Source organism: Silurus meridionalis, chromosome 23 (genome assembly GCF_014805685.1).
Source record: "Silurus meridionalis isolate SWU-2019-XX chromosome 23, ASM1480568v1, whole genome shotgun sequence".
NCBI classification, from domain to species: Eukaryota; Metazoa; Chordata; class Actinopteri; order Siluriformes; family Siluridae; genus Silurus; species Silurus meridionalis.
The window spans coordinates 22542093-22568686 of record NC_060906.1 but is presented as its reverse complement, the minus strand read 5'-3'; the positions used below and the strand labels follow the sequence as shown (position 1 = coordinate 22568686).

Sequence of the window (26594 nt, the reverse complement as noted above, 5' to 3'; positions counted from 1 at the left end):
TAGGCATGACACAGAACCCGAAATTTATTTAGTTTCCCCTTAAATATGAAGTTTAAAGTCGAATAAACAAAGGTGAAACAAAATGACAATGTTGGGCCCCTTTTTCTTTTCTATCTGAAATTCAACCGACTTGACCATTTAGACCTAACGAAAGTCCTGAATCTGAGAGAACGTTTGCTTCACAAACAGTAGGCATTGAGCATTAAACGCGCATCTCGGCCAGAATCCAGAAAACAAAATTGATTGATCGATTTAACAAATACGATGTCTGTATCTCGTAAAGTCGACGCTCGAAGTGACTATTTAGACCCCGCAAATGTCGGTAAAGAAAAATCCGTGAGAATGTGCATTTTAAAAGTAATCATTAATACGCATCTTGGCCATGATATAGAATTAGAAATTGATATAATCCCCCCCCGTAGATATGAAATCTGAATCCTGTACAAATGGTGCTCCTAAAAGCAAAGGTGCAAACAACAAATCTGGCCTGAGTACTGCTTTTATTCATATTTTTATTAATACACATCTCAGGCATGATGTAAAATCTAACATATGAAGTTTAAATCCCATAAAGTCTACGGTCCCAAAAGAAAAAGGTCCAAAACTACAATGTTGGGTAGTGAACTACTGTTTTTATTCAGATTTTCAAGTAATCTTTTTCTTTTTAAATTAGAATATTGAAATTTGAACCGTTTTTACAATCTATCTATCGTTATCCATTCCCACATGGTGTTCTGCTTTACCGTGAAATTTACCAATCTCTACTTTCTACCCGAAATTCAACCAATTTCACTATTTGGACCTCACGAAAGTCAGAAAAAAAAAATCTGAGAGAACATTTACATCTCAGAAGTAAGTATAAAGCATTAATACAATAATTAATATAGACATGAGATTGATTTCTTTCCTCACAACATGTAAAGTATGAATCCTGAACAGATTGTGTTCCTAGAAAAAATAAATATAAAAAAAATAAATAAAAATAATAATAATAAGATCCAAACTAATTCTGGGCCGAAAAAACCAACAAAAAACACAACATGAAATCTCTACTTTCTACCTGAAGTTGAACCAACGTAACTATTTAGACCACATAAAAGTCTGAACAAATCTGTCAGAACATGTTTTAAAAGTAGTCATTAAGTATTAATACACATCTGGACCATAATATAGAACCAGAAACGGATTTCTTTTACCCTTACAGATGAAGTTTAAATTCTGGACAGTTGGTGCTCCAAAAAGAAAAAGGTCCAAACAACAATTTTGGGCTGAAGTACTGCTTTTATTTATATTTCCAACAAAAAAACAAAACAAATTGAGATTTGAACTATTTTACAATAGATCGGTAACCGTTTCGAACAAGGTGTTCTGCTTTACTTTGAAACTCAACCGAGACCAATTAGACCTCAAGCAAGTGAAAAAACAAACAAAAAAACGAAACAATTGAGAAAATATACATCTCAAGTCATTAAACACTAATATGCATATTCGGCATTATATAAAATCCGCAATGGATTTCTCCCCTTACAAAAAAAAGGAATCCATTCAAGTCGATGCTTCCAAAGGAAACGGATCCAAACAACTATTCTGGGCTGAAGTACTACTTTTATTCATATTTCCAACTCAAAAACCCAAAACATTGAGATTTGAACCATTTTGCAAAGCCATTTCACAAACCGCTCTTCTTTCTCATGAAAGCAATCTATTAAATTCTACCTGAAATTGAACCAACGTGACCATTTATACCTCAAGAATGTCAGAAACTGAAAAAAGAATAAATCTGAGGTACACAAACATACTAAAATACCAGGAATCCTAGTAAAAGTTCCTCTTATGCGTGCGAACGTGTTTACTACCGACATTGTACAGTACGTCGTCCCGTTTTCGCGTACGTGAATTTTTGCGAGGATAAACGATTTAAAAAAAAGCTTGCCGATAACGTAAGGAAAAAGAAAAAAAGAAAAAACGTCTAGAAAACTAATGGAAGACATTTCTACCTAATACTGTTGAAATGAAATCTCCATAGAAACCCCTCGGTTTTGATCAAATCCCACAGCGGTACATTTGTATAATTGAAATGACGGTACAAATCATAAGGCATTTCACTCGAACAGTGCAAGTCATCCCATGCTGCTGGGTATTAAAATCAGCAGATTTGAATAAACGACAGGAACTCGGGGGTCTCGTCAGTCTTGAGGGTGTTGTGGAGACCAGAGCTTGATCAGGAATGGACAGTGGTGTGGAGATTAGGGTTTGCTCAAAGGCGTCTCTCACCAGAGGGACATTTGATAATTGAAGCGGACTTTCAGGAGGTATTTCAGGTTCACCTGAGCAACGTCGTACACAATATACCTGGAGGAACGGAAGTTAAGAAAAAATCACCACAACACGTGACAATCTTTTCCATCTTATGTATTAATACAATGAACAAATTTACCATCGTGTTCTGATCTGTCATCATTAGCGTACTACTTTTCAGCTTAAAAGTGGTTTTAAATAAATCTAGAACTGGTTTCAATACACTGCAAGGCATAAGCTTGAGGAAGATCTCCTGCTCTAGAGCTGTTTAACACCTTTGGTCCCAGGTCTCCTCACCTTCATCAGTACCTGACTTTTCTAACACACTTGTGGCTGAATAAATCTTCACAAATATCAAGAGGAACATTTTTCCAGAAGAGTGGAGGTTGTTAAAATGGCAAATGGGGACAAAATGTGAAATCCAAAAAAAAAAAAAACAACACACCAATCCTAAGGCCAGATTAATTAAATACATAACTAAAAACACACTATTTTACATTCTTACAGTCCTTTTTAAAACCAATTAATAAAATGACAAGACACCATGACAAAATTCCTTGTACATGGCAATAAAGGAGAGTCTGATATGTATATAAAAGTGCCTCTGATCTGCAATGGCCTTCTTTCTGCATATTAAACACAACAAGCTGAGGAAAAAACCCCTTAAGAACCAGAACGCTGTGGAAAGGATACTCGTTGTAGAGCAGACTGGTATCGTCGATGTTCGTGTTGATCCCTTTACCCAACGGCACCTCCACGCCGTTAAGAGTCGTGGTGGCACTGGGATCGGGGGCGGTCCTTCCCAGACCTGAGAAATCAGACATCCAGAGTATTATTGGGATGATCAGGAAGACTGAATAGTGAAGATGGAGGAAAATTCAGGATTTCTTACCCTTCACACTGTGTTTCCCTTTCGGTAGTTTTGTGATGTGGGAAGCCTTTTTAAGTTCATGACTTTAATAAGAGCGAACACAGAATCAATAAATGATTAAATAAACATATACATAAACACACATACACAGAGTATCTCACAAAAGTAAGTACACACCTCACATTTCACTGACCACTTTAGTAAATCTTTAAGAGATAATAGAAATTCTAGTGCTGACTATATGCCACACACTCGCACACTGCAACGTTTGCGGGCCGTCCCCCAGAACGAAGCCTCTTCTAAAGCTGCTCACAAGAAAGTCTGCAAACAGTTTGCTGAAGACGACCTGCCCAAGAGCAGTAATTACTGAAACCATGTCCTGTGTTCTGATGAGACTAAGATAAACTTGTTTGACTCAGATGGTGCCCAGTATGTGTGGCGACGCCCTGGTGAAAAGAACCGAGAAAACTGAAGCATGGTGGTGGTATACTCATGGTCTGGGGCTGCATAAGTGCTGCTGGTACTGAGGAGCTGCGGTTCATTGTGGGAAAACATAGATTCCAACATGTACGGTGACATTCTTAAGCAGCCCAGGAGGATTAAGGCAGTGCTACATAACAATGGTGCAAAACAGTTGATGTTCACTGAGGGTGTACTCACTTTTGTTGCCAGTTATTTAGACAATAATGGCTGTATGTTAAGATATTTTTAAAGGACAGTAAATCTGCTCTGCTACAAAATATATCCAAGTTTTATTTCTATAGTATTGTCCCTGAAATGAATGCTAACGTGTGAGGGGTGTACTCAGTTTTGTGAGAGATATATATTAGTTAGATATTCTGAATAACAGACTGTAATTAAAGCAGGGATTGAAATTACTTACATGTTACCGAGAGCGACTTCTCCTAACAGAATGAGGCCTACGGGATCCGCTTGGGACGTGTGGCAGTAGTTTGCACTCTTGGACACCATGTCAGCAAAGTATATACCTTTACCGAACATATAACCAGTCTATAGTGCACACGGGGAAGAAACAACAGAGACGTCTTACAATAGAGTACAGTGGAAGGAAGTGGTAGCTCAGTGGTTAAGGCTCTGGGTTACTGATCAGAGGGTTGGGGTTCAATCTGTCACTCTGGAGCCACTTAAACAAGGCCGTTAACCCTCCGTGCTCCAGTGGCACTGTATCATGGCAGACCCTGCACTCTGAATGCAGCTATGTAATGTACATGCGACAAGTAAAAAATGAATTTAATAAAATTTCTTCTCCTGCAGATACTCATCGTCTCTATGATCTGAAGGCATTCATGATACTGGAATTTGTCAGATGCCCTTTATCCTTTCAATGATCTCATTTATACACTGAGCAGTTGAGGGATAAACAGCTAGTTTAAGAGCCCAGCAGTGGTAGATTGCTGGTGCTGGGATTTGAACTCATGAACTTCTAATTGGATTAGTTGGCACCAATAAATAAATGAAGAAAAAAAAAAAAAAAATCTATACTGATAGTTTTTCCAGGTTGCCTTACACAATACGAGAGCGGCCTCTAGAGGTGAATCACGGACACGTCCTTTTTTTAGCATTCATTTTGGATGTAACTGTTTTTATTTATTTGGAGTGTTACTTTTTGTTTCAGTTTGAATACATGCCTTTTTTTCTTAATATTTATTAAAATAATCAATACAGTAATTTATTTAATTTCAGTAAATTTTCCTGTTTCAGTAAATTTTGTCTATTTTTGTAATAAAGTCCAGTACTATTTTACATCATGTGCGTTGTTTATTACACCTAATGATAATCATCATTCCAGAACCAAAGCAGGAGCAGGTCCTTCTATAAACCCGACTATAATGAGCTAGAACACACACACTTTTACACAACATACACTAGGTTGTCTTCATTCCCTGGATTTTTTAAACCATATATGTCCAAGTAGGAGGGGTCAGAATATTTCAGACTCCACCCACTGGACCTATGGTTCTGCAGTGAAGTACTAGTTATGTGTATATGACAAATCCTCGAGGAATCTCTCATACACACATGTATCACACTGGGCATTTAATGTTCATGAACAGAGCTCCACATTTCCTGCAGGTGTGTAAAAGTGCCAATGGAAAGCGCTTCATACGTACCACAGGAGCCTCAGGCGGGGCGATGCGCAGACCCTGAGACAGGATGCCGGCGTAGTTGGTGGTGCGTGAGCCGTGCCACAGGAGCTGGCGGTTGGGTAAATCTTTGAAGGGGCGGTAACGCTGGTACTCGCCCTCTCTGGCGATCTTAAAGACCTGAACAGATACAATAGTGTTATGTGTTGCTTTGAGCTGAAAATGGGGGTACAAGCACCATTTGCAAATTGTCCCTGGTGCTCAATATCAGAAAATGTGTTCACATTATAACTATATACCCCAAAAGTATTGGGACACCAGACTGTCATCCAAATGTGGTTCTTCTCCAAAGCTGGAGGCACGCACATAGTATGAAATTTACACACTATTAGAGCGAGATGGAAGAACAAACAGGTGATGAGAGAGAGAGCAAAAAGACAGTGAGAGACACATGACGAGGATAAAAGAGGGGGGTTGGGGGATGGTAGTGAAAGATGTTACAGAAAGAGTGGAAAGGTGAGACAGTGAGAAAAGGAAGTCAGTGAATGACAGAGAGACAAAATGCAGTAAGAGGAAGAAGAGATAGGGGATGAGGAAAAGAGAAAGATACTGATACTGAGAGAGACACCGAAACCTGAACGAGCAAAAATCTCCACAGAAATCTAGTGGAACATCTTCCCAGAAGAGTGGAGGTTATTAGAACAGCAAATGGGGATTAAATCTTATAGTCAGGTGTCCAAAAACCTTTGAAAAACGATGTAGATAACGACATCCTTTGGTGTTTGGACCCTTACACAAAGGTACAAGGTGCAGGAATAAAAAGATTCACACAAATATTTGAGCTGTAAACAACCAGATGTGTGTGAAGGAACTCCTCTTACCTCCTCGACTTCGAGTGTGTAGGTGTTGTGGGTGGCGGCATGGGTGTTCTTCACGTATTGCTGAATGATTTGAGCTTCTTCTGAAGATTTATCTACCACCTGCACACACACACACGGCACCAAACTTCACTATAACGTCGCTATAACACTCACTTTTGAAAGCAGAAAGTATGAAGCAAACCTCAATCTTGGTTTTGAGTTTCTCGTAGTTGATGTCAATCGGATCTTTCTTGTCGTCCTCGGCTCCGCCGCGCAGAAGACTGTACGCCACCTCGATGTCCAGCAGGTTGTCCAGCATCTGCACTTTGGCCTGCGTAAATGTGTATATTAGAAATGTGTACACTACATAAAAAGTGTGTATCGGATACAATTTGGCATTTGTATCGTGATGCATCGTTTTGAACGCATTTGCGGTAATCAACGATTTATTTACATATTATTATTAGATGCGCTACACTTTTATTAGTTCGAAAGTGACAGATAATTTGATATGTTGATTGATTTCTCAATCTGAATGAGACGCATCACAACACTACGGAGACCGAGGCGTGTCCTGAAAGTCACATAGAATACAGATTGACATGGCAGAGGTAGAGCTGTAACTTCCTGCACACACAACAGGAAAAGAGCATCTGGTTTTATTTCATCTTTTTTCTTCAGGCACTTAAATAAATTAATTTGCTGTCTGTCTGAACCAACGCAATATACATTTTAGTATCATTTTCTCCACTGCATCGAATGGAAATCTGATCGCACTGCATAGTAATAGGGGTGAATTGGATTGTATCATGAGATAAATAAATAAATACAAATACATGCTGGAAAAACACTGTTGTGTTTTAGGGGCTCGGTGCTCTGTTTTAGGGGCTCGGTGCTCTGGAGAAAAGTTGTCTTATATCACTGTGTACTGCATCAGATATATATAGTTGAAATAACAATAAAAGCTTCTTGAGCATTTATTTATATTACTAGTCCCGTCCCATCCTTACGCCTCACCTGAATGTAGTCCAGGTTACTCAGCAGTGGTGGTTTCTTCATGCCAAAGTCGTGTGGGATCAGAGTGTAGAATCGATTGGACAGATCCAGAATCCGAGCCTCTGAAGCTTCATCGGAGACGGCCTGGTGCGGAGAGAGACAGAACCAAACATTCTAGGTGACAATCAGTTTCTCACACAGTTCTTTCTATATAATAAAGATTTGTGCATCATGATTCGAGTTACTGGAGTGCATGTGAAGGACTGAGACTGACCTGCTGAACATCTGTGAGGAGAGAGTACGCACTCTGAATCTGTCTCTTACTTAGTTTCCCCAAAGGCATCTTCTGCAGGTCAATCTGAGGAGAAAAAGGTTCACATATTCATACACATTGAGTTACAGTAGCAGAATCACCTGTGCTGTATCTGTGTGCGAGAGAGAGAGAGAGTAAGACAAAAAGAGAGGGAAAAAAGAGAAAGAATGAATGAGAGAGAGAGAAGAGGACAGAACGTGAGGGCAATAGAGATTAAGAAAGAAATAGACAGAAAAAGAGGAGAGAGGTAAATAAAAAAAAAAAAGCTGTGGAGAGGAACATAAAAGAAACTGTGAGAAAGAAAAGAGAATGTGAGTGCAAGAGAGGGAGAGAGATAGAGAATAAAAAGACGAACAAAGAGAGAATGTACATGACACAGATATAAAAAAAAGAAAGTGAGAAAGCTAAAAATAGAACAAAAGAGAAAGGAGAGAGATATGAAAAGAGATGGTGCAAAAGAAAGAATGAGATTGAAATAGATAAAGAAAGCAAGAGAGGAGAGAAGAACAAAAGAGATGGTGAAAAAGAGGAGAGAATGTGAGGCGGGGAAAGGGGGACAAAATGTCAGACAAAAATAATATACACGATAAAAAAAGAATAAGTGAGAGCTAAAAAAAAAAGACAGCAAGAAAAAGAAAAATAGATGGTGAGAGAAAAGAGAGGAAGAGCTGAAACAGAGATCTTAAAGTTAAATGAACAAATTAAATGAGCAAAAGAGGTAAGAAAAATAAATGGACAGAGGGAAAAAGAAGAGATAAAATTCAATGAAATCTAAGAAAGAGAGGAAAATGACAGTAAGAAATAAAATATAGGGAGAGAGAGAGGATGTTACAAAATAAGGAGGAAGAAATAAAAAGAGAGAGAGAGAGAGAGAGAGAGAGAGAGAGAGAGAAAAGTCAGTGAATGACAAGGAGAGAGATAGACAGAAAGAAAAAGACAAACAGTAAAATATAGTAAGAGAGAACAGAAAGAGGACAAAAAAAAGAGAAATGGACATTTTGTGTGTTGAGAAAAACAGAAACACCACATATATCTCCTAATGTGCTGAATATTTTTTATGATCTCAGACTTGAGTCCCACCTCGAACTCCACCATGGCCTTCTTCATGCTCTCCACATCGAAGATCGCGCGGATGAGCTCTTGTATTGGTTTGGCGAGTTTAGACTTGGTGCCGCTGCTGGCTGTCAGCTTCCTCACTGCTTCCTCATCCTGCAGAAACACAAAGACACAGAGTTTACACTCAAACACACGTCCCACACCCATCTCAATACGGTCCTGAGAACCGGTGTGAAGATCGTCTGACCTGTCCGTAATCGATCTCCAGAGGATAAAACTTGTTGGGATGTTTGGTGAAACTGCTCGAGGTCCAGCAGTTGCCTGTTTTTTCCTCATATACGCTGCGGAAGTTATCCATGGCAGAGTTCTTGTCATAAAACTTATCTAGTTTGTTTCCGCCAATTGTTGTTCCGACTCGACCCCAGGACCTGAACACCCAGTATCTGAGAAGACAACAAATACTCATTCAGGGGGGAAGTGGTGGTTCAAAGGGTGAGAAAGAGAGAGAAAGATAGTGAGTCACCCTAACCCCCACCTACCACCATAACCACCCAGTGACCCTAACCCCCACCAACCACCATAACCACCCACTCACCCCAACCACTCACCTACCACCATAACCACCCACTCACCCTAACCCCACCTACCACCATAACCACCCACTGACCCTAGCCCTCACCTACCACCATAACCACTCACTGACCCTAACCTCACCTACCACCATAACCACCCACTCACCCTAACCCCACCTACCACCATAACCACTCACTCACCCTAACCCCACCTACCACCATAACCACCCAGTGACCCTAACCCCACCAACCACCATAACCACCCACTCACCCCAACCACTCACCTACCACCATAACCACCCACTCACCCTAACCCCACCTACCACCATAACCACCCACTGACCCTAGCCCTCACCTACCACCATAACCACCCACTGACCCTAGCCCTCACCTACCACCATAACCACCCACTGACCCTAACCTCACCTACCACCATAACCACCCACTCACCCTAACCCCACCTACCACCATAACCACCCACTGACCCTAGCCCTCACCTACCACCATAACCACCCACTCACCCTAACCCCACCTACCACCATAACCACCATAACCACCCAGTGACCCTAACCCCACCAACCACCATAACCACCCACTCACCCCAACCACTCACCTACCACCATAACCACCCACTCACCCTAACCCCACCTACCACCATAACCACCCACTGACCCTAGCCCTCACCTACCACCATAACCACCCACTCACCCTAACCCCACCTACCACCATAACCACCTACTCACCCTAACCCCACCTACCACCATAACCACCCACTCACCCTAACCCCACCTACCACCATAACCACACACTCACCCTAACCTCACCTACCACTCTAACCTCACCTACCACCATAACCACCCACTCACCCTAACCCCACCTACCACCATAACCACCCATCACCCTAACCCCACCTACCACCATAACCACCCACTCACCCCAACCACTCACCTACCACCATAACCACCCACTCACCCTAACCCCACCTACCACCATAACCACCCACTGACCCTAACCCCACCTACCACCATAACCACCCACTCACCCTAACCCCACCTACCACCATAACCACCCACTGACCCTAACCCCACCTACCACCACCATAACCACCCAGTGACCCTAACCCCACCTACCACCATAACCACCCAGTGACCCTAACCCCACCTACCACCATAACCACCCACTCACCCCAACCACTCACCCACCACCATAACTACCCACTCACCCTAACCTCCACCTACAACCATAACCACCCACTGACCCTAACCCCACCTACCACCATAACCACCCACTCACCCTAACCTCACCCACCACCATAACCACCCACTCACCCTAACCCCACCTACCACCATAACCACCCACTCACCCTAACCCCACCTACCACCATAACCACCCACTCACCCTAACCCCACCTACCACCATAACCACCCACTGACCCTAGCCTCACCTACCACCATAACCACCCACTCACCCTAACCCCACCTACCACCATAACCACCATAACCACCCAGTGACCATAACCCCACCAACCACCATAACCACCCACTCACCCCAACCACTCACCTACCACCATAACCACCCACTCACCCTAACCCCACCAACCACCATAACCACCCACTGACCCTAGCCCTCACCTACCACCATAACCACCCACTCACCCTAACCCCCACCTACCACCATAACCACCCACTCACCCTAACCCCCACCTACCACCATAACCACCATGAACACATGAAACACTCTCCACATGGTCACTAAAATTATTGGACCCTTTGGGTTTTGGGCTTGTGAGCTGCCACTAAACTGAGTCTTGTGTTTAATAATTTATTCTAGAAAGACAGAGGGAAATGCAGCATTTACATCTTATTTTAGATAAACCCCCAGTGTGGTCCCTCACCGTTTCTGTACATCATCCTCCAGAAGCTGGAGTTTGTAGTATGAGTTTGTTCCCCGGACGATGTCCACCAGCCCGAGAGTAGCGCTGTAGATCTTTCCGTTCTGATCCAGCACGTGAGCGCAGTTCTCTAGACCTGAGCAACAACAAGGAGTTATTAAATCCAAGGTACATCAACAAACGAGAAGGTGAATGACCAGAATAAAGTACAATAGAGCGAAAAAGAAGAGTGTGTTACCTGAATCTGGATCAACTGCTGCTCCGCCTTTAACTGTTAACTTCATCTTCTTCGATTTACTGCCACCTGAGGAACCGGTAATAATATATAATTATATATAAAGAAAATAAATAAATAAATAATGTTTAAAGAATTAAAAAGGTCGCATTTGCACCTTAACCACCAGGGGGCCTATAAGTCCCCATTCAAAATATTTATGGAAATTAATGTAAATTAAAATGTATATAAATGTTTATATATATTTTATCAATTATACACTACAGTATAAATGTAAATGTTTCTGCATCCAAAATGAGCCTAAATCAAAGAAATGTTGTGCTCATTTAGCCACACCTCTAACACCATATAAGGTCGCAGCAAGCTAAAAACAACTAAATGACAACTAAATGGCAGAAAAACATAAAAATAAAAAAAATAAAAGTCTTGGTTGATATAAACATGGACTTATGTCTTTTGAGACTAGAATTTCACAACTCCATTCATGTTTTTTAATTTAAATTTGAATCATTTTATTTAAAATATAAAAGATGCTTGAAGCCCTAAATGTTACAATCTAATGTGAGACATGCGAGAAACCAAATCACGGCTCTGACCCTCGTCCTCTTTGCTTTTCCCCTGGCTCTTGGCGGCTCCGGTGGATTTCGAAGCCGTTGATGATGCCTGGGCCTCGAGTTTCACATCGGCACCCCAGGGGGAGATACCGTGCAGGGAGATGAGCTCTCGGAGCGCCTTGCCCGAGGACTTGATATCGGTGAGGAAGTCTTCGGAGACGACGCGAACGCCGGCGTCCCTCACCTCCTCCATCTTCTTACTCATCTTTTCAACTTCCTCTGAAATACAGAAGACGAAAGATGAGAGAAGTATCTCGGACACCCCCATATTATTTACTTTAAAGGAAATTATGGACAAGCAGACACTGGGAGTCTATATATTTGCATAAGAAAATATTACCATATCACTGACTGCAATTTTTCTTTATTTAAAAAAAAAAAACATTATTATTTTAATATAATACTTCCTCTTTTCCTCCTTCCTGGTGGCTCCATCCTCAGCATTCTCCTACTGATATACCCCATGTCCCTCCTCTGTACATGTCCAAACCATCTCAATCTCACCTCCCTCACCTTGTCTCCAAAATGTCCTACATGGTCTCTAATAAACTCGTTTTTAATCCTGTCTATCATCGTCACTCTCAACGAACATCTCAACATCTTCAGCTCTGCTACCTCCAGCTCCACCTCCTGTCTTTTACTCAATGCCACTGTCTCTAATCCATACATCATCTCAGGTCTCACCACAGTCCTATAATCTTTCCCTTTCACTCTTGCAGATACACATCTCCATGAGTCAGTGTTTTTTTAAATAAATTTCAGTACCATCGACAGTGTTATGTGTTTATTTTTTTATCCAGTATACAATTGAAAACTATCGTTCGATTAATCGATTATCAGCAAGCACGATACAACCTAGCTATCGGTAAAGGGATGCTCAAAATCATATGCTCAGGTGTCAAACTTCTGTCTATATACTGTATAATATTATTAAAATAGTAGATTTAATGTTTAAAATGACTCACTCGTGGAGCTGAGGCAGAATGTGGCTTTACTAACAGTTCCGGTGATCTTTCCTCCGAGCTCCTCCACCACAGTCTTCAGCTCGTCCTTGTTCTTGCTCAGCTTCCCCACTGCCAGAACCTTCAGCCCGGTCAGAGGCTTATCTGCACACACAATGAACACAGTGAAATCGAAGAAATCGGTCTGAGGAAAACTTTCTTTGGGAATCAGCTTGAGGTAAGACTGACCTGAGGGCACCTCTGTAGGGAGTTCAGTGGGAAAGCTGGAGGTGCTGGAAGCCATGGAGGAAGAAGCCGAAGCAGCCGTGGATGATGCAGAAGGAGCAGCAGCAGGAGACTCTTTGGGGAAAACGCGGTCCTGGCGCTTAAACTTGAACTTCTTCAGGAAGGGGATTTCATGAAACTCCTGAACAAATCCAGAGCAACAAAAACTCACTCATAGCAGCATCTGCATGAGCTCTGTTACAGAGTTTAGAACACCACTAGGCATTTTTAATTGTACATCCCAGACAAGGACTGACCTTCGGAGTCACCCAGTCTTTACGGTTAGGCGTCAGAGTCTTGAACACGCACTTCGTCCAGGCCGAGATGTCTCCTGTGCAGTAATAAGCGTCGCTCTTGAACACCAGCTGTCCCTGACACGTCTCGCAGGGCTTCAGCGAGCCGAAAGCCATGCAGTCCGACAGACGGTCCAAGATCTGTCGATCACATGATCGTGAGAAATCCACTGGGTGTTACACGTACACAATTAAATATTTGAAATATAATAAAATATGTAACAATCCAGATTTAAGTCCCTGTACTACGACTAGAGTTCTATAGCAGGAGATCTTCAACTTCAACCCATGCAAAGCAGATCTTCATAGAGCTGGAAGCTTTATACATGGGTATTGTCATGCTGGACATCCAGAGACATACTTCACAATTGTGTGCCTCCAACTTTGTGGTAACAGTTTGGGCAAGAACCACATGTGTATGTACAATACGTCTGGTCATACAGAGAATTCTTTGATATGACTCGATATTACTTTAAGGTTGAAGATCAATTAAAGGCCTTTAACAGATTGTATCACTGATGTCAACTATATATTAATGCATGATATAAAGCATACGTTGGATTCTCCTGCAGGAACTTCCTGGCTGTTAGCAATCAGAAGCTCCTTCATGTCATTGGTGGAACAGAATTTCTTCAGCTTGTCCTTAATCCCCCAAATCAGCTGGGTCTGCTCCTGAAAGCCACCAAAAACAGTAAAAGATGAAGAACACCAATAAACCAAAGAGGACTTGTGAAAACCCGAACGTAGGACTGAAACCAGGCGTTGGTTTTTTCAAGCTTTACTCAAAGCAAATCACAAACCTTCAGCTTCATCTCCAGCTTTTTTTTCTCCTCTTCCTCCTCTTTCTTCTGCTTCTTAGACAGCGCGTCTCCATCGACGGTGTCCGCTTTCCTTTTCCTTCAAATAAACAAACAAACAGAAAGAAAGGGCTTAAGACAACAAGCTTAAAAAAAATTAAACATTTAAAATGTACCAATCACAGGCATTTAGTTTCCTTAACTGTTATTTAACAATAAAGAGACCCAATAATGCATGTTTCTCTTTCTCAAAGGTGCCACATGGCTTCTGTAAAGCTGCATCACATGGGATGGGATGGATGCAGCGAAATGGCATCTAGCAGAAATGCAAATATTTGCAAATATGGCCAAATCCTTCTGATGTTGTAGAGAAGGAACCGACAAGAGCATGTCTCATTAGTAACATGAGGAAAAGGACAGTTGATTGTCCATAGTTACCCCCAAAGTTGATTCGAGCGGTGGCTAAAGGTTGTGTAAAGATATAATGAAAGTGAATCTCCAGGAATTTAATTTCCCATAAGCATATGCTGTAATTTCAGTAAATCACTATTAGAGATGGGTACAGATAACCGATATCTTATGAACCGGTATGTAATTGGGTCAATACTGGAATATAGCTAAGCTTCAAGACAAAGGGTACAGTTATCGATACTTTATTTGTTTTATCTCTGTATACTTCGGTGTTAATGTCAAATTAGAAGCTGCTGCTTGTCATCTTCTGTAACTGAATGTCATTATGTGGCTGACATTGTCAGGCTTCTGCAGATTTCACCAAATCTATGACTTTTTTAAACCATTAAGAATGAAATTTAGAACCTGAATAGCATCAAACACACACGTTAGCAAAGGGCCTTAACCAAGCCTTAAATTTATTTGGTTTTTGTATCACCAAACGCACACCGCCAGAGTAAAAAATCTAATAAAATCCATTTTACATCATAGTGCTGGATAAGAATTTCAATAAGCGTTAGAGGTAGCGTTACACTGACAACGTAAAATTAACATTTTATTAATAATTTAATTATTTAAGACCTAGAAAAGCAAATTTAAAACCCTGGTTTAAAAAAAAAAATTCCATACCAATAGTTTTTCCGGTTTGCTGGAGCGGCTGAGAAGGTCTGTGGTCATTAAATGGGCAGCCCCTAGAGAGCTAATCATTGATGATTCATTGACCACGTGCTGTTTGTTTTTACATGTGAGACTGCACACTGCATGGAAAGCACTATATTAAATGTTTAATATATATTTATTTATTTTCTTTTAGCAAAGTTTTACAAAACAATTCTTTTTTTTCTTTATTTTAAAAGTTCCATACTACTTCATAGTATGCATATACTTTAAGTCTTTTCTTTTTTTTTATTTAAAAAATGCACGTTGTGCTTTTTTCTGTTTACTTGGAGGAATTTGTAAACTGCAATAGAAAAGTTCAGCAGTAATAAAAACACAAAAGATTTCACATCGTCTTTTTGCACCAAATAATAGAGAGTAGTATCGATAGTGATATCCAAAAGTACCGATATCCATATCGCTAAAATGTAAATGAAACATCCAAATCATTAGCTCACTGCCAAAAGCCCAAAGCTTTTAAGTAAAAAAAAATTGAAAAAAAGTATTTTCTACCTGATTAATCTCTTTGAATTGAAAATTCGAAAACTATTAAAAACACGCCGCAAACACGGACATTTATCAGTGGAGCTCATTAGTAGCGCACGGATCGCGTCCAAACACGCTCCAGCCCCGGGGGAGGGGCTTCCTGACAGACGTTACATGACTAATTAAATCACCTTTCTACAGACGAGCCACCTATGGGACTCCCCATTCCATCATCTTCTGCTTCTTATTACCCCTTAGACAGGTCACTAATGACTCCAAAGATATACAGAAGGGTATCTGAGGACCGCAGACGACCCCACGGTGGAAAAAACAACACAAACAAAGGAAACTGCAAGTCTTATATGAAGCCCTGAACATACACACACACACAGGATAGATGATGGGAATTGTAAAGTGACAGAGCAGCAGGTTTAGAAAAGTAACTTCTGATGAAGTGCAGAAAAGATACAGGACAGTCCTGCTTTTTGAAAGCGCGTACAGAAATGCTGCAGTGAGACGCATACTGGTTCTGGGGACATTTCGGAAAAACAGCGACCGTGTAAGTACATCTCTCACACTCTCGATCCTTACAAATATTACAAAACTGCTGGTGTTCTCATTTTCTACTTGCTTTTTCCCTCACCAGTTCAACAAATTTATCTTGTGCCTTGATAGAATCAGTGTCCCTATTGAACACGCTGCTTATAATCAAATTTTAACCATAGTAACACACATTTCTAGTTCCATACAGAGTGAGGACCGCTTTTATACACATCTCATAATGAGCTCAAAGGAGAGGGTGTGTGTTAATATGGTAAAAACCATGATTTCGAATAATGAGTCGAGGCACAAGATGAATTTGACAAACTGGAGAAAAGGAATCGAGAAAAAGAACTGAAAACAGCACCAGGAGTTAAACCAAACAGCTTCATTATTAGTATAAATGTGACACCAGATGACGCTCAATTCTTGCTGATGTTTTAGTTGGGGGAAAAGAATTTGTCTATAGAAATACTTTGTACACTACATGCAGTAACTGTATAATGCATTAGAGCACTATGTAGGATAAACCAATTTAAAAAAAATGTCAATAGAAAACGTACATTTGTTCTATAAAGCAAAAAAGTTTAAGTTGTAAACGCAATATTCACAGTGTGGTGTGGTTTTTACGATCTTACTGATTGTAGTAATATATGAATAATGGATAACATCAGCTATATTAATACCAGTGGTATTGAAGTAATGAAGTAAACGTAATTTGTTACTGTATTTAAGTAGCTTTTTCATGTATCTGTACTTTACTGAAGTTTCCATTCGGGGAGATTTTACTGTAACTTCAGTACATTTTAATGTCAAATATTTTACTACATTTTGTGAAATCAGTCGTATCTTTATATTTGAGTATAAAAACTTAACCGGTCAAACATGCAGCGAGTAACCAATCAGGGTCAAGCGCTCGTTCTGTATTAAACTTGTTTTGATTGGCGCTTGGTGTATCTACTGATCACCAACATACAGTTCAGCATCAGTTCAAAATCAAGCAGAAGATTTAGAGAGGAATAAATAATGAAGAAACTCCAGACTCGAACTTGCCACAACACGCATGATCTTATTTACGTGATTATTTTGAAGTAGTTGAAAAGAAAGTGAGTCATTAATATCATTCTATTAATAGATCAGTGTGCTGAGAGTCACATTCGAGACTTTTCACATAAACTGAGGTGATTAAGTGAAGAATCTTGTGATAAAAATTATAATAAAAACATTATAGTTATAAATCAGTACTTTGGATACTTAAGTACATTTGAAGGCAAAAACATTTGTACTTTTACTAAAGTGAAAGTTAAAAGGGAAACATTTACTTTTACTGGAGTCACATTTTACAGAGTGGATCTACTTTAACTCAACTACATGCCTTGTGTACTTCATCCACCACTGATATATATGAATACTAAATCTCTCGAACAGTGGCAACACTATGTAAATTTACATGCTGCTTAGCTAGAAAAGAGTTCAGTTTAAACAGTCCAAACTAAATCAGATTTGACAATGGGTCATTGAAAAAATATCTGCAGGGTTTAAAATAAATAAATAAATAAATAATTCGCTTTTAAAGATCATTACATTTTCCTGTGATTTCCTAGATTGCGATATCCTTTTTTCATTTACCATTTTAATAAAATAACTGTAGGCCAACTTGAAAATATGTTAAAAATATTCATACATAATTGACAAAAGAAAAAAAAAAATGAAACAATTTACATTCTTTTGATTTCGAAATGTTATTCGCTTTAACCTAAGAATCTGTTCCTCTTTACACAATGCTGACTTTTTAGCTGGCGGTTTTTCAGCAACTCAACACACTATATAGACATAAGTTTGTGGATGCCTGACCATTCTGAACATCTCATTCTACATTTAGTCTCCATTTACTGTTATAATCTCCACTCTTCTGGGAAAATATTCCACTAGGCTTTTGTGGAGATTTATTTAACCTTAAGTGTGTTAGTAAAAGTCGGGTACTGATGTAGGTGAGGAGGCCTGGGGTGCAGTCAACATTCACATTCATCGTGTTCAATAGGGGTTAAGGTCAGAGCTTTAAAGCGAAAGATTTTCCACTTCAACTCACACCCCCTTCATGGATCTGGCATTGGGCCTCCAATCCTGAGGTAAAATTTTGGAGAAAAGACACCTATGGGCTGGGAAAAGTCCGATTTCAGATACTTTTGTCCATATAGTGAATTGCGACCCATTGTACAAATGATTTCAGGAATCGTAATAGTTATGGTTAAAGCGTCGTTTCCTACATTGAGCATCTCTAAACTAAAACAATTAAAATAAAACGATATGTCCCATGTTACACATATACATCTAAAATTTTGCAAATGTATTTTTTTATCCTAATTATAATAGTAATTTCTCTAAAATATTGCCAAAAAAATAAAAATTTATATATAATTTTAATCCCTGTTTTTGGTAGCCAATGTGTCAATGCACACCTCTCTGTATTTTTCTTTACAGTTCATAATGAATGACTCTACTATGAACACCAGCCTCTCACCAGCTCTACTTTATTTCAACACCACCATCCTAAACATCACCTCGTACCAAAACCACAGTTTTCTGGCTCACAGTAAATCCACGACACCGACCATTTTGTCAACAGTCTCTTGGCCACAGACTAACGTCACATTGGCTCTGACTACTTTGACCACCACTCCTGGAGAAACGCCGGCGTCCTTTGACGTGCCATACATGGTGGCCGAGCTGGTCATCGCCTTCCTGTCCACTGTGGGCAACCTGCTGGTGTGTGCCGCGGTGGCCTTTAATCGGAAGCTGCACACGGTCACTAATTACTTCCTGGTGTCGTTGGCGGTGGCGGACGTGTGCGTGGGGGCGCTGGCTATTCCCTGCGCCATCATGACCGGCCTGGGGATCCCACGCCACAACCTGTACCTGTGCCTGCTCATGCTGTCCGTGCTCATCATGCTGACTCAGAGCTCCATCTTCAGTCTGCTAGCAGTGGCAGTGGAGCGCTACGTGGCCATCTTCATGCCCTTCCGCTACCACAGCACAATGACGCCACGCAACGCGCTGCTCGTCATCCTGATCACGTGGGTGCTGGCGTTCCTCATCGGCCTGGTCCCGCTCATGGGCTGGTACAAGACCCCGCCTGCGGACGGCTTCTGCTTCTTCGTCAACGTGATTGAGATGACCTACATGGTGTACTTCAACTTCTTCGCATGCGTTCTGACCCCGCTCGTCGTCATGTTCCTGATCTACGCGCAGATATTCCTCACTGTCAAGCAGCAGATGCGCAGGATTGCGGCGGACCGCGGAGGCCAGGCCAACAGCGAGGGCGCCACCAACATCAAGAAAGAGATGAAGACGGCCACGTCGCTCTTTCTCGTGCTCTTCCTCTTCACTGTCTGCTGGATCCCGCTGCACATCATCAACTGCTTCCTGCTGCTCTGCCCTCAATGCTACGTACCCCTGCCCCTCCTGTTCACCGCCATCATCCTTTCACACGCCAACTCCGCAGTAAACCCTTTTCTCTATGCGTACAAGATGAAGTCATTCAGGGAGGCCTTTAAAGGTATTTTCTTGTGCTGCAGAAGCAGCCAAGACGGACAGAATCTCCATGACGATGGACGCATAGCGACCGTACACAAATCATGATCTCCTGCTTTTATCGTGCAATCTAATTAGCAAGCAATGGCTGAACTGACTGTTCTCATCTGCTGCATCACTGATTCAAGATTTCAAATGTCTAGTTTTCTAATTGTGGATATTATTCTTACTGTTACATAATAAAAACCTTATCTGCAATAAAAACTAGTTCTAGTACACTATATACAAATATATCTTATTTTACGCAGTGTCGAGAGCAATGCTGTGTAAAAGGAGCTGAAATGAGTAACTGGGTGTTTAATGCCAGTGTTAGTGTCTCACCCTTCGTTCTTGACAGTCGGGAGTCTCTTCTTTAGATCTTCCTGGTCTTCAGCACGCAAAGCGGCAAAGCCTTTTAGCTGAGGGGCGCTGTACTCGGGTTTAAACACCAGCTCCTCACGTCGGTTCACAAAGCAGGCCGTGTGGTACCAGCGGTCGATTAGGCCCAGCTGAGGCTTTTCTGGGTCTACAGCTTTCTTCGAAATACGGATCTGGTCCTGAAAATGTTGAAAGGAAACAGGCTTAGCTATAATATGATTAGCTCATAAATATGACACGGGTAAAATAAGAACTAGAGATCCACCGATTCATTGGTTTTGCGGATTAATCGGCACCGATAGTTGTTTGCCGGAACTATCAGCAAAAATTCATAGCGATAGTTTTTCCGGGTTGCTAGATACATACATATAACACGAGCGCGGCCTCTAGAGGCGAATCACTGACACCACGTGCTGTTTATTTAAAGTGTCTTTTTTTTTTTTATTATTATTTTGGATTTGACTTTTTAGTAATTTGGAGTGTTAATTTTTTTTTTCAGTTAGAATACAAGTCTTATTTTCCTCATTATTTAATCTAATATGCATATTTATTTAGCACATTTTCATGATTCTGTCCTTATTTTTGTAATAAAGTTCAGTACTATTTTACAGTGTTGTATATTATTTTTTTCCCAGTAACCATTTTAAAATGTATTGGTTATCAGCAAGTAAGATCCAACCTAGCTATCGGTAAAATCCACTATTGTTCAACCTCTAATAAAACCTTAAAAAATTTAAAATAGAGCCCCAGAAACCACAAATTCCACTAAATGACAATGCACACTGTTACACCAACTATATAAACGATGATTGTGGTATTGATCAATGCAGTAAATGACCACCATAGAGTGTTGGAATAGCCAAGCTGATAGTCTCAACAATGATGGAACTCTCATGATCGAAAGTCCGGGGATGAGGATGGGTTCACTTTTGAGACTGGTTCCTCTTCAGGATTCCTCATACCACTGTTACCACCAATTTGCCTTGCTTTCAAACTATGAAATTTTACATTATACCCTTTCCTGCCTTTTTTATATTTTTATCACCAAGAAATAAAACCACAGGTTTGTTTTGTACCTTTTCGATTTTCTGATCGCAGCCTTTGCATGTGCTCCGGTTGGATTTTGCGTACTCCACCGCAAACTCGTTCAGCGACTTCTCTCCTTTACCTGCTCCTTTTCGGCCGGCTTTACCTGCCACAACAGAGGACAATAGAACACACATTTAGAAAAAAAACAAGATTTCTTCCTCAGGGAGTATTTCCTTACCACAGACGACCCTGGCTCACTCATCAGGGATAAACGTACAATTATAATAAACAAACTTATAGGCGTTAAACATAAACAGGAAATGGTAGCTCAGTGGGTTACTGATTGGAAGGACAGTTGTTCAAGCCCCAGCTGCCACTGTTGGGCTCTTGAGAAAGGTACTACAGGGGCACTTTATCATGTCTGACACTACGCTCTGCCCCCAGCTTCCTAACTTTGAAGAAAGAATTTCACTCTGCTGAAATGTGCATGCGACAAGTATAAAGCACCTTTATACATTCTTTTATCCAACTCTTTTTTCCTGTAAAGTTGCTTTGAGACAATGTCCATTGTTAAAAGTGCCACAGGGTTTCTGTAGGTTTCATTAAGTCAAATTTAAGACCTTCTTAATCCCATAAATAATGAATTTCAAAGACCTAGCGAGTTAAGGACCTTTGCAGGCGTAAAATTTAGATTTTTGCATTTTAGACTTTGTTTTTAGACCCTATAACAGACTAAAGAAACCCTGAAAGAAAAAAAATCAAAAGTAAAAAATGCTTTAATGTCTAATAAATAAATAAATAAATAAATAAAATGTTCCACATGTTCTTGTTTTGGGAAATTATCATTATTCTATCAAACCACATTACTATGTAAACTAAATTTGCAGACAATGGGGAACTGCACAAGGAGTCGTATTGTCCCTCTAGATGTTCATATAAACCTCTGGGTTCATTGGTTTAATTATCCAACAATTATAAGCATTACATAATTAACAGGCAAAACTCATTCAGAAGACTCACCTCCAACAGACCCTCCACTTTCAATAGCCTTCTTCACTTTCTCCTGGTCCTCCCAGCGGAGATCGGTAAAGCCAGAGATGTCGGACGTCGACTGCGCGGCTGCACGCAGCCAGAAGCAGGAGAAATGATGCCAGTGCGGCACTTTCCCATCAAACATGGGCGACTGTGAAGGAACAAAGTTTAATCAACATCGACTATACAGACAGTATCGGGAGAAGAGCAGTCAAAAGTTTGGACACACCTTCTCCCTTCAGTGGATTTTCTCGAACGTTATTATATTCAACATTCTATATTAATCCTGAAGATATCCAAACTATGAAAGAACACGTATGGAATTATCGATTCTTCAGAGTAGCCACCTTTAGCTTTAATGACATCTTGAAAATCTCTCAGAGTAGTGTCTTATCAGGAGTTCATGACATTTCTTGCCTTCTTAACATGCTTTAGACCATCAGTGGTCTTGTGCAGAAGAAAGAGTAAGTACAGAGTAAATAGTCCTATTAGTGCTACTAGAACTACTGTACAAAACCATATTATGGCAAGAAACACTTAAAGAGAAAAGACACTATCTATACTGAGCAAAAGTTCAGTCAATCCTAAATATGTCCAAGTGCAGGCTTTAAAACAACTAACAGCTATGAAAAAACAAGCTCTCATGAAGACCATAACAGGAAAGGAAGACTAAGAGCTACTTCTGCTGCAGAGGATAAGTTTATTCAAATTAGATTTACATAACTACTTGTCAGAGTTCAAGTGGCTGACCTATTTAAACATCTACTGTTCAGAGGAGAATGTGTGGAGTCAAGCCTTCATTGTTGAAATTGAAGCAAAACAAAAACATTACTTTGTAAGAACAACAAGCAGAAGAGGCTTGCTTGGGCGAAGAAATACAAAGAATGGACATTATCATCTGAAAACTGTTAGAGGGTGAAGCCAGTTCCTGAATGTGTGGTTCCCACTGTGATGTGTGGAGAAGCAGCTGTGGTGGCTTCGCTGGTGACAATGTTGGTAATTTTGTCAAAATTAAGGACTTAACCAGCATGGCCTCCACAGCATTTTGCAGAGACATGCCATCCTTTCTGTTTTGAACTAAATTGGATCATTTGTTTTTAAACAGGACAATGACCCTAAACTTGGGCTGCAACAACTATTTCATAAAATTGATAACAAAATGAGTTGTCAACGAATGCGTCATGCGTTATGACTGCTTAGCGTAACAAGTTAGCGTAACACAGCTGCTTCCGATATAACAGAGTACTGGGTCAACCGGCGGCAGAAAAAAAGTGTGCGTCCCAGATATGGATGAATCTAAAACATCAGCACAGTGAGTAAAAACTGTGTCCTCCTTATGTGAAAATGGTGTAGAAATTCAAAGCGGATCGGTCGAGGCCCGGGTTACCAAAGACTGCCACAGGTATCTTTAGCCAACAGGGTAATTGGGCTACTGTTGGCCAAAGGAGAAGAAGGACAGTAGTGTGCAGTAGGAACGACAGACTGGTTTAAGGGAAGGTTGGACTGAATCAAGGATCGGCTCTGAGCCCCTTCCTGTTTGCAGTGGTGAAGGACAGGTTGATGGACCAGGTCAGACAGGAGTCTCCGTGGACTATGATGTTTGCAGATGATATTGTGATTTGTGGTGAGAGTGGGGAGCAGGTTGAGAAGAGCCTGGAGAGGTGGAGATACGCACTGGAGAGAAGGGGAATGGAAGTCAGTAGGAGTAAGACAGAGCACATGTGTGTGAATGAGAGGGAGGGCAGTGGAGTGATGCGGTTGCAGGGAGAAGTGGTAGAGAAGGTGGAGGAGTTCAGGTACCTGGGGTCAACAGTGCAAAGTAATTGAGAGTGTGTTAGAGAAGTGAAGAAAATAGTGCAGGCAGGGTAGAGTGGGTGGAGAAGAGTAATAGCAGGAGTGATTCGTGATAGAAGAGTATCTGTGAGAGTGAAAGGTAAAGTTTACAGGACTGTGGTGAGACCTGAGATGATGTATGGATTAGAGACAGTGGCACTGAGTAAAAGACAGGAGGTGGAGCTGGAGGTAGCAGAGCTGAAGATGTTGAGGTTTTCATTGTTAGTGACAACAATGGACAGGATTAGAAATGAGTTTATTAGAGGGACCATAAGTAGGACATTTTGGAGACAAGATGAGGGAGGTGTGATTGAGATGGTTTGAACATGTTCAGAGGAGGGACAATGGGGTATATCAGTAGAAGAATGCTGAGGATGAAGCTACCATGAAGGAGGAAAAGAGGTTTATGCATGTGGTGAGAAAGACATGCAGGTAGTTGAACCCTAAAGGAAGAAGCCAAAAGAAGAAGTAGTGCATCACTGTGGTACTTCCATCCCACATAAGCAACGCTTTGCATAACTTGCAGGTGACAGTCTTCTTTGTTGCATTTAATATAAAATGCTCCCATGCCTTGGATGACTTGGGACGCACACTTTTTCCAGCTGCTGGTTAACACTGCACTCTTCGGCATTTCACAAGCGGCCGTGATATCTTACAGTCACGCTAACCAGTAACGTGAGCAGCCCAACTAATCGATAATGGCGTTTATTGACAACAAATTTCATTATCGATTAGTTGTTGCAGCCCAACTGCAGTACTGGCTGAGGTGTTTACAGAGGTCGCATGTGACAAAGAAAACACTAAAATCTCCTGAATCGCTGCAGGGACCAATATTGTTGCAGCCATACGATTTTATACAACGAAGTATTCACTTTAAAAAAAAAGAAGCAAAAACTAAGCGTGCTTTCGGCATTCATCGGTGGTTGTCAACTTGCTATCTGCAATGATTAAAAACAATATAAATGTTGATTTACATAAATAGATTCACCTTAAATACTCAAATGCTGTTTTTTTTTTTTAAGAGAATCAACTGTTTGAATTTGTTCATGCAGAAATCCCTCAAGGACTCCTCAAACATCCCCTATAATCTTAATAAAATCTCAAAATAAAGAAGTCAAACTCAATATGAGGCATTTTATTAAAGTATACTGTTCTACATTACCCTGAATTAGGGTTTTATATCAATACAATAAGCAAAACATCTGCTTAAACAAGTTTTTAATCCGATTAATCAAGATTAAATCACACTTTTATGTCATACAAGAGCGGTTTGTCCATAAAGGACATTGAGAACTGTATCCGATGACCTGGTCTCCACGATCGAAATCCAGTTAAGATGGTTTTGGGAGGAGTTTCAGTGGAGGGTGAAGGAAAAGCAGCCAACAAGCACTCAACACCTCTGGGAAAGCAGTCATTAAAGCAAAAGCTGGATACTTTAGATTCTTTGAAACATATTCTGGGTTGTTGAACACGTTTTTTTTGTTTGTTTACATCTCATACGTGATCTCTGATAGCTTGGATGTGTTCAGTTTTAATGTTGACGTATAATAATAACAAATAAAGACTGAGTATGGCAATGATTGTGGACTCGTGTGCGCATGCGTGCATACTGGATTACAATGCAGGAGCAAACTAAATAAAAAAACATCGAATGCACATGAAATATTGCAAATAAAAGCCGGAATCGATCGCGTGTTTGTTGGTTGTAAACCTGAAGCCCACCCCCCCTCCTCGTGAGCACATTGTTCCCGTGGCTGAGCCCCTTCGCATTACCTGCACCATGATGGCCATCCTCAGCGAGTCCTTCGCGATGTTCTCTTTGCATTTCTTGCACGAAGCGCGTCCACTTTTCGCGTACTCGGCCTTGTAAAGCTTGTCGTCCTGGGAGTCCGCCATCTTTTTGTTGTTGTTGTTGTTGTTTGTTTGTTTTTAAACGAGCGATGAAAGATAATCTGGGAGCGCGCGCACAAACAGTCACTGGCCCGCGTGTTCGCACTCACAACAGCGGCCGACTACCAGACCTGACTAGTCGAACACGGTACTCGTCGACGCCACTCCTACGAAGGCTGAAATAATAATCGAGCCCAGAGCTCTAGATTTGGCGCCAAGCTGCTCGCGCTGGCCTCGCGCTCGCTTCTTCTTCAGTAGTGAGGCCAAGATCGAATCGTTTGAATGAATCGGTTCTTTGAGACTCGTTCATCAAAATGAACAAATCTTTTTGTCATTTCGTTCCTTTGCTCTGTGATGGAATCCAGTGCCACATAAGGCACATAAATATATACATTGCATTGTAGTACTGAGGTAAAATACAGTGCCATTTGATTAAAAATGAGCAGAAATTCCAAGCAAAACATTTACCAAATAAAAGTTGATAACACAAAATGCAAAAATAAACACTTGGCTGATAGATTTTTTTTCACAGGGTATAAATATGAGATGATATCAAAATGGAAATTTTTTTATCTATATTGTCCTGAAGGATCACAGCTGAA

The 26594-nt window shown here is 40.8% G+C and overlaps 2 protein-coding genes across 2 annotated transcripts; one reads left to right on the top strand and one right to left on the bottom strand.

Moving 5' to 3' along the window:
- Positions 1-1261: 1261 nt before the first annotated feature.
- Positions 1262-26164, bottom strand: parp1 (poly (ADP-ribose) polymerase 1). The gene is made up of 23 exons (XM_046836712.1): positions 25876-26164; positions 22258-22420; positions 21285-21400; positions 20173-20387; positions 14131-14227; positions 13886-14002; positions 13295-13471; positions 13002-13179; positions 12777-12917; positions 11794-12030; positions 11201-11266; positions 10966-11098; positions 8747-8942; positions 8524-8652; positions 7405-7488; positions 7152-7274; positions 6337-6465; positions 6156-6254; positions 5302-5454; positions 4053-4180; positions 3191-3252; positions 2992-3106; positions 1262-2352 (listed from the first exon to the last, which is right to left on the bottom strand). Exons 1-23 carry the CDS (start codon positions 25996-25998, stop codon positions 2271-2273), a joined length of 3063 nt encoding a protein of 1020 aa, XP_046692668.1. The 5' UTR covers positions 25999-26164; the 3' UTR covers positions 1262-2270.
- On the top strand, positions 18748-19899 carry LOC124376960 (adenosine receptor A2b-like). The gene has a single exon (XM_046836183.1). The coding sequence runs from the start codon at positions 18748-18750 to the stop codon at positions 19897-19899; it is 1152 nt and encodes a 383-aa protein (XP_046692139.1).
- Positions 26165-26594: the final 430 nt, after the last annotated feature.

Bases quoted from the DNA above. Each gene is read 5' to 3' on its own strand.
- LOC124376960 (XM_046836183.1), top strand. From the start codon at position 18,748: ATGAATGACTCTACTATGAACACCAGCCTCTCACCAGCTCTACTTTAT.
- parp1 (XM_046836712.1), bottom strand. From the start codon at position 25,998: ATGGCGGACTCCCAGGACGACAAGCTTTACAAGGCCGAGTACGCGAAA. The intron at 7,489-8,523 runs GTGGGACTCAAG...TTTTCTCCTCAG, and splicing joins AGGCCATGGTGGAGTTCGAG to ATTGACCTGCAGAAGATGCC. The intron at 3,253-4,052 runs GTAAGTAATTTC...CTCTTATTAAAG, and splicing joins GAAGTCGCTCTCGGTAACAT to TCATGAACTTAAAAAGGCTT.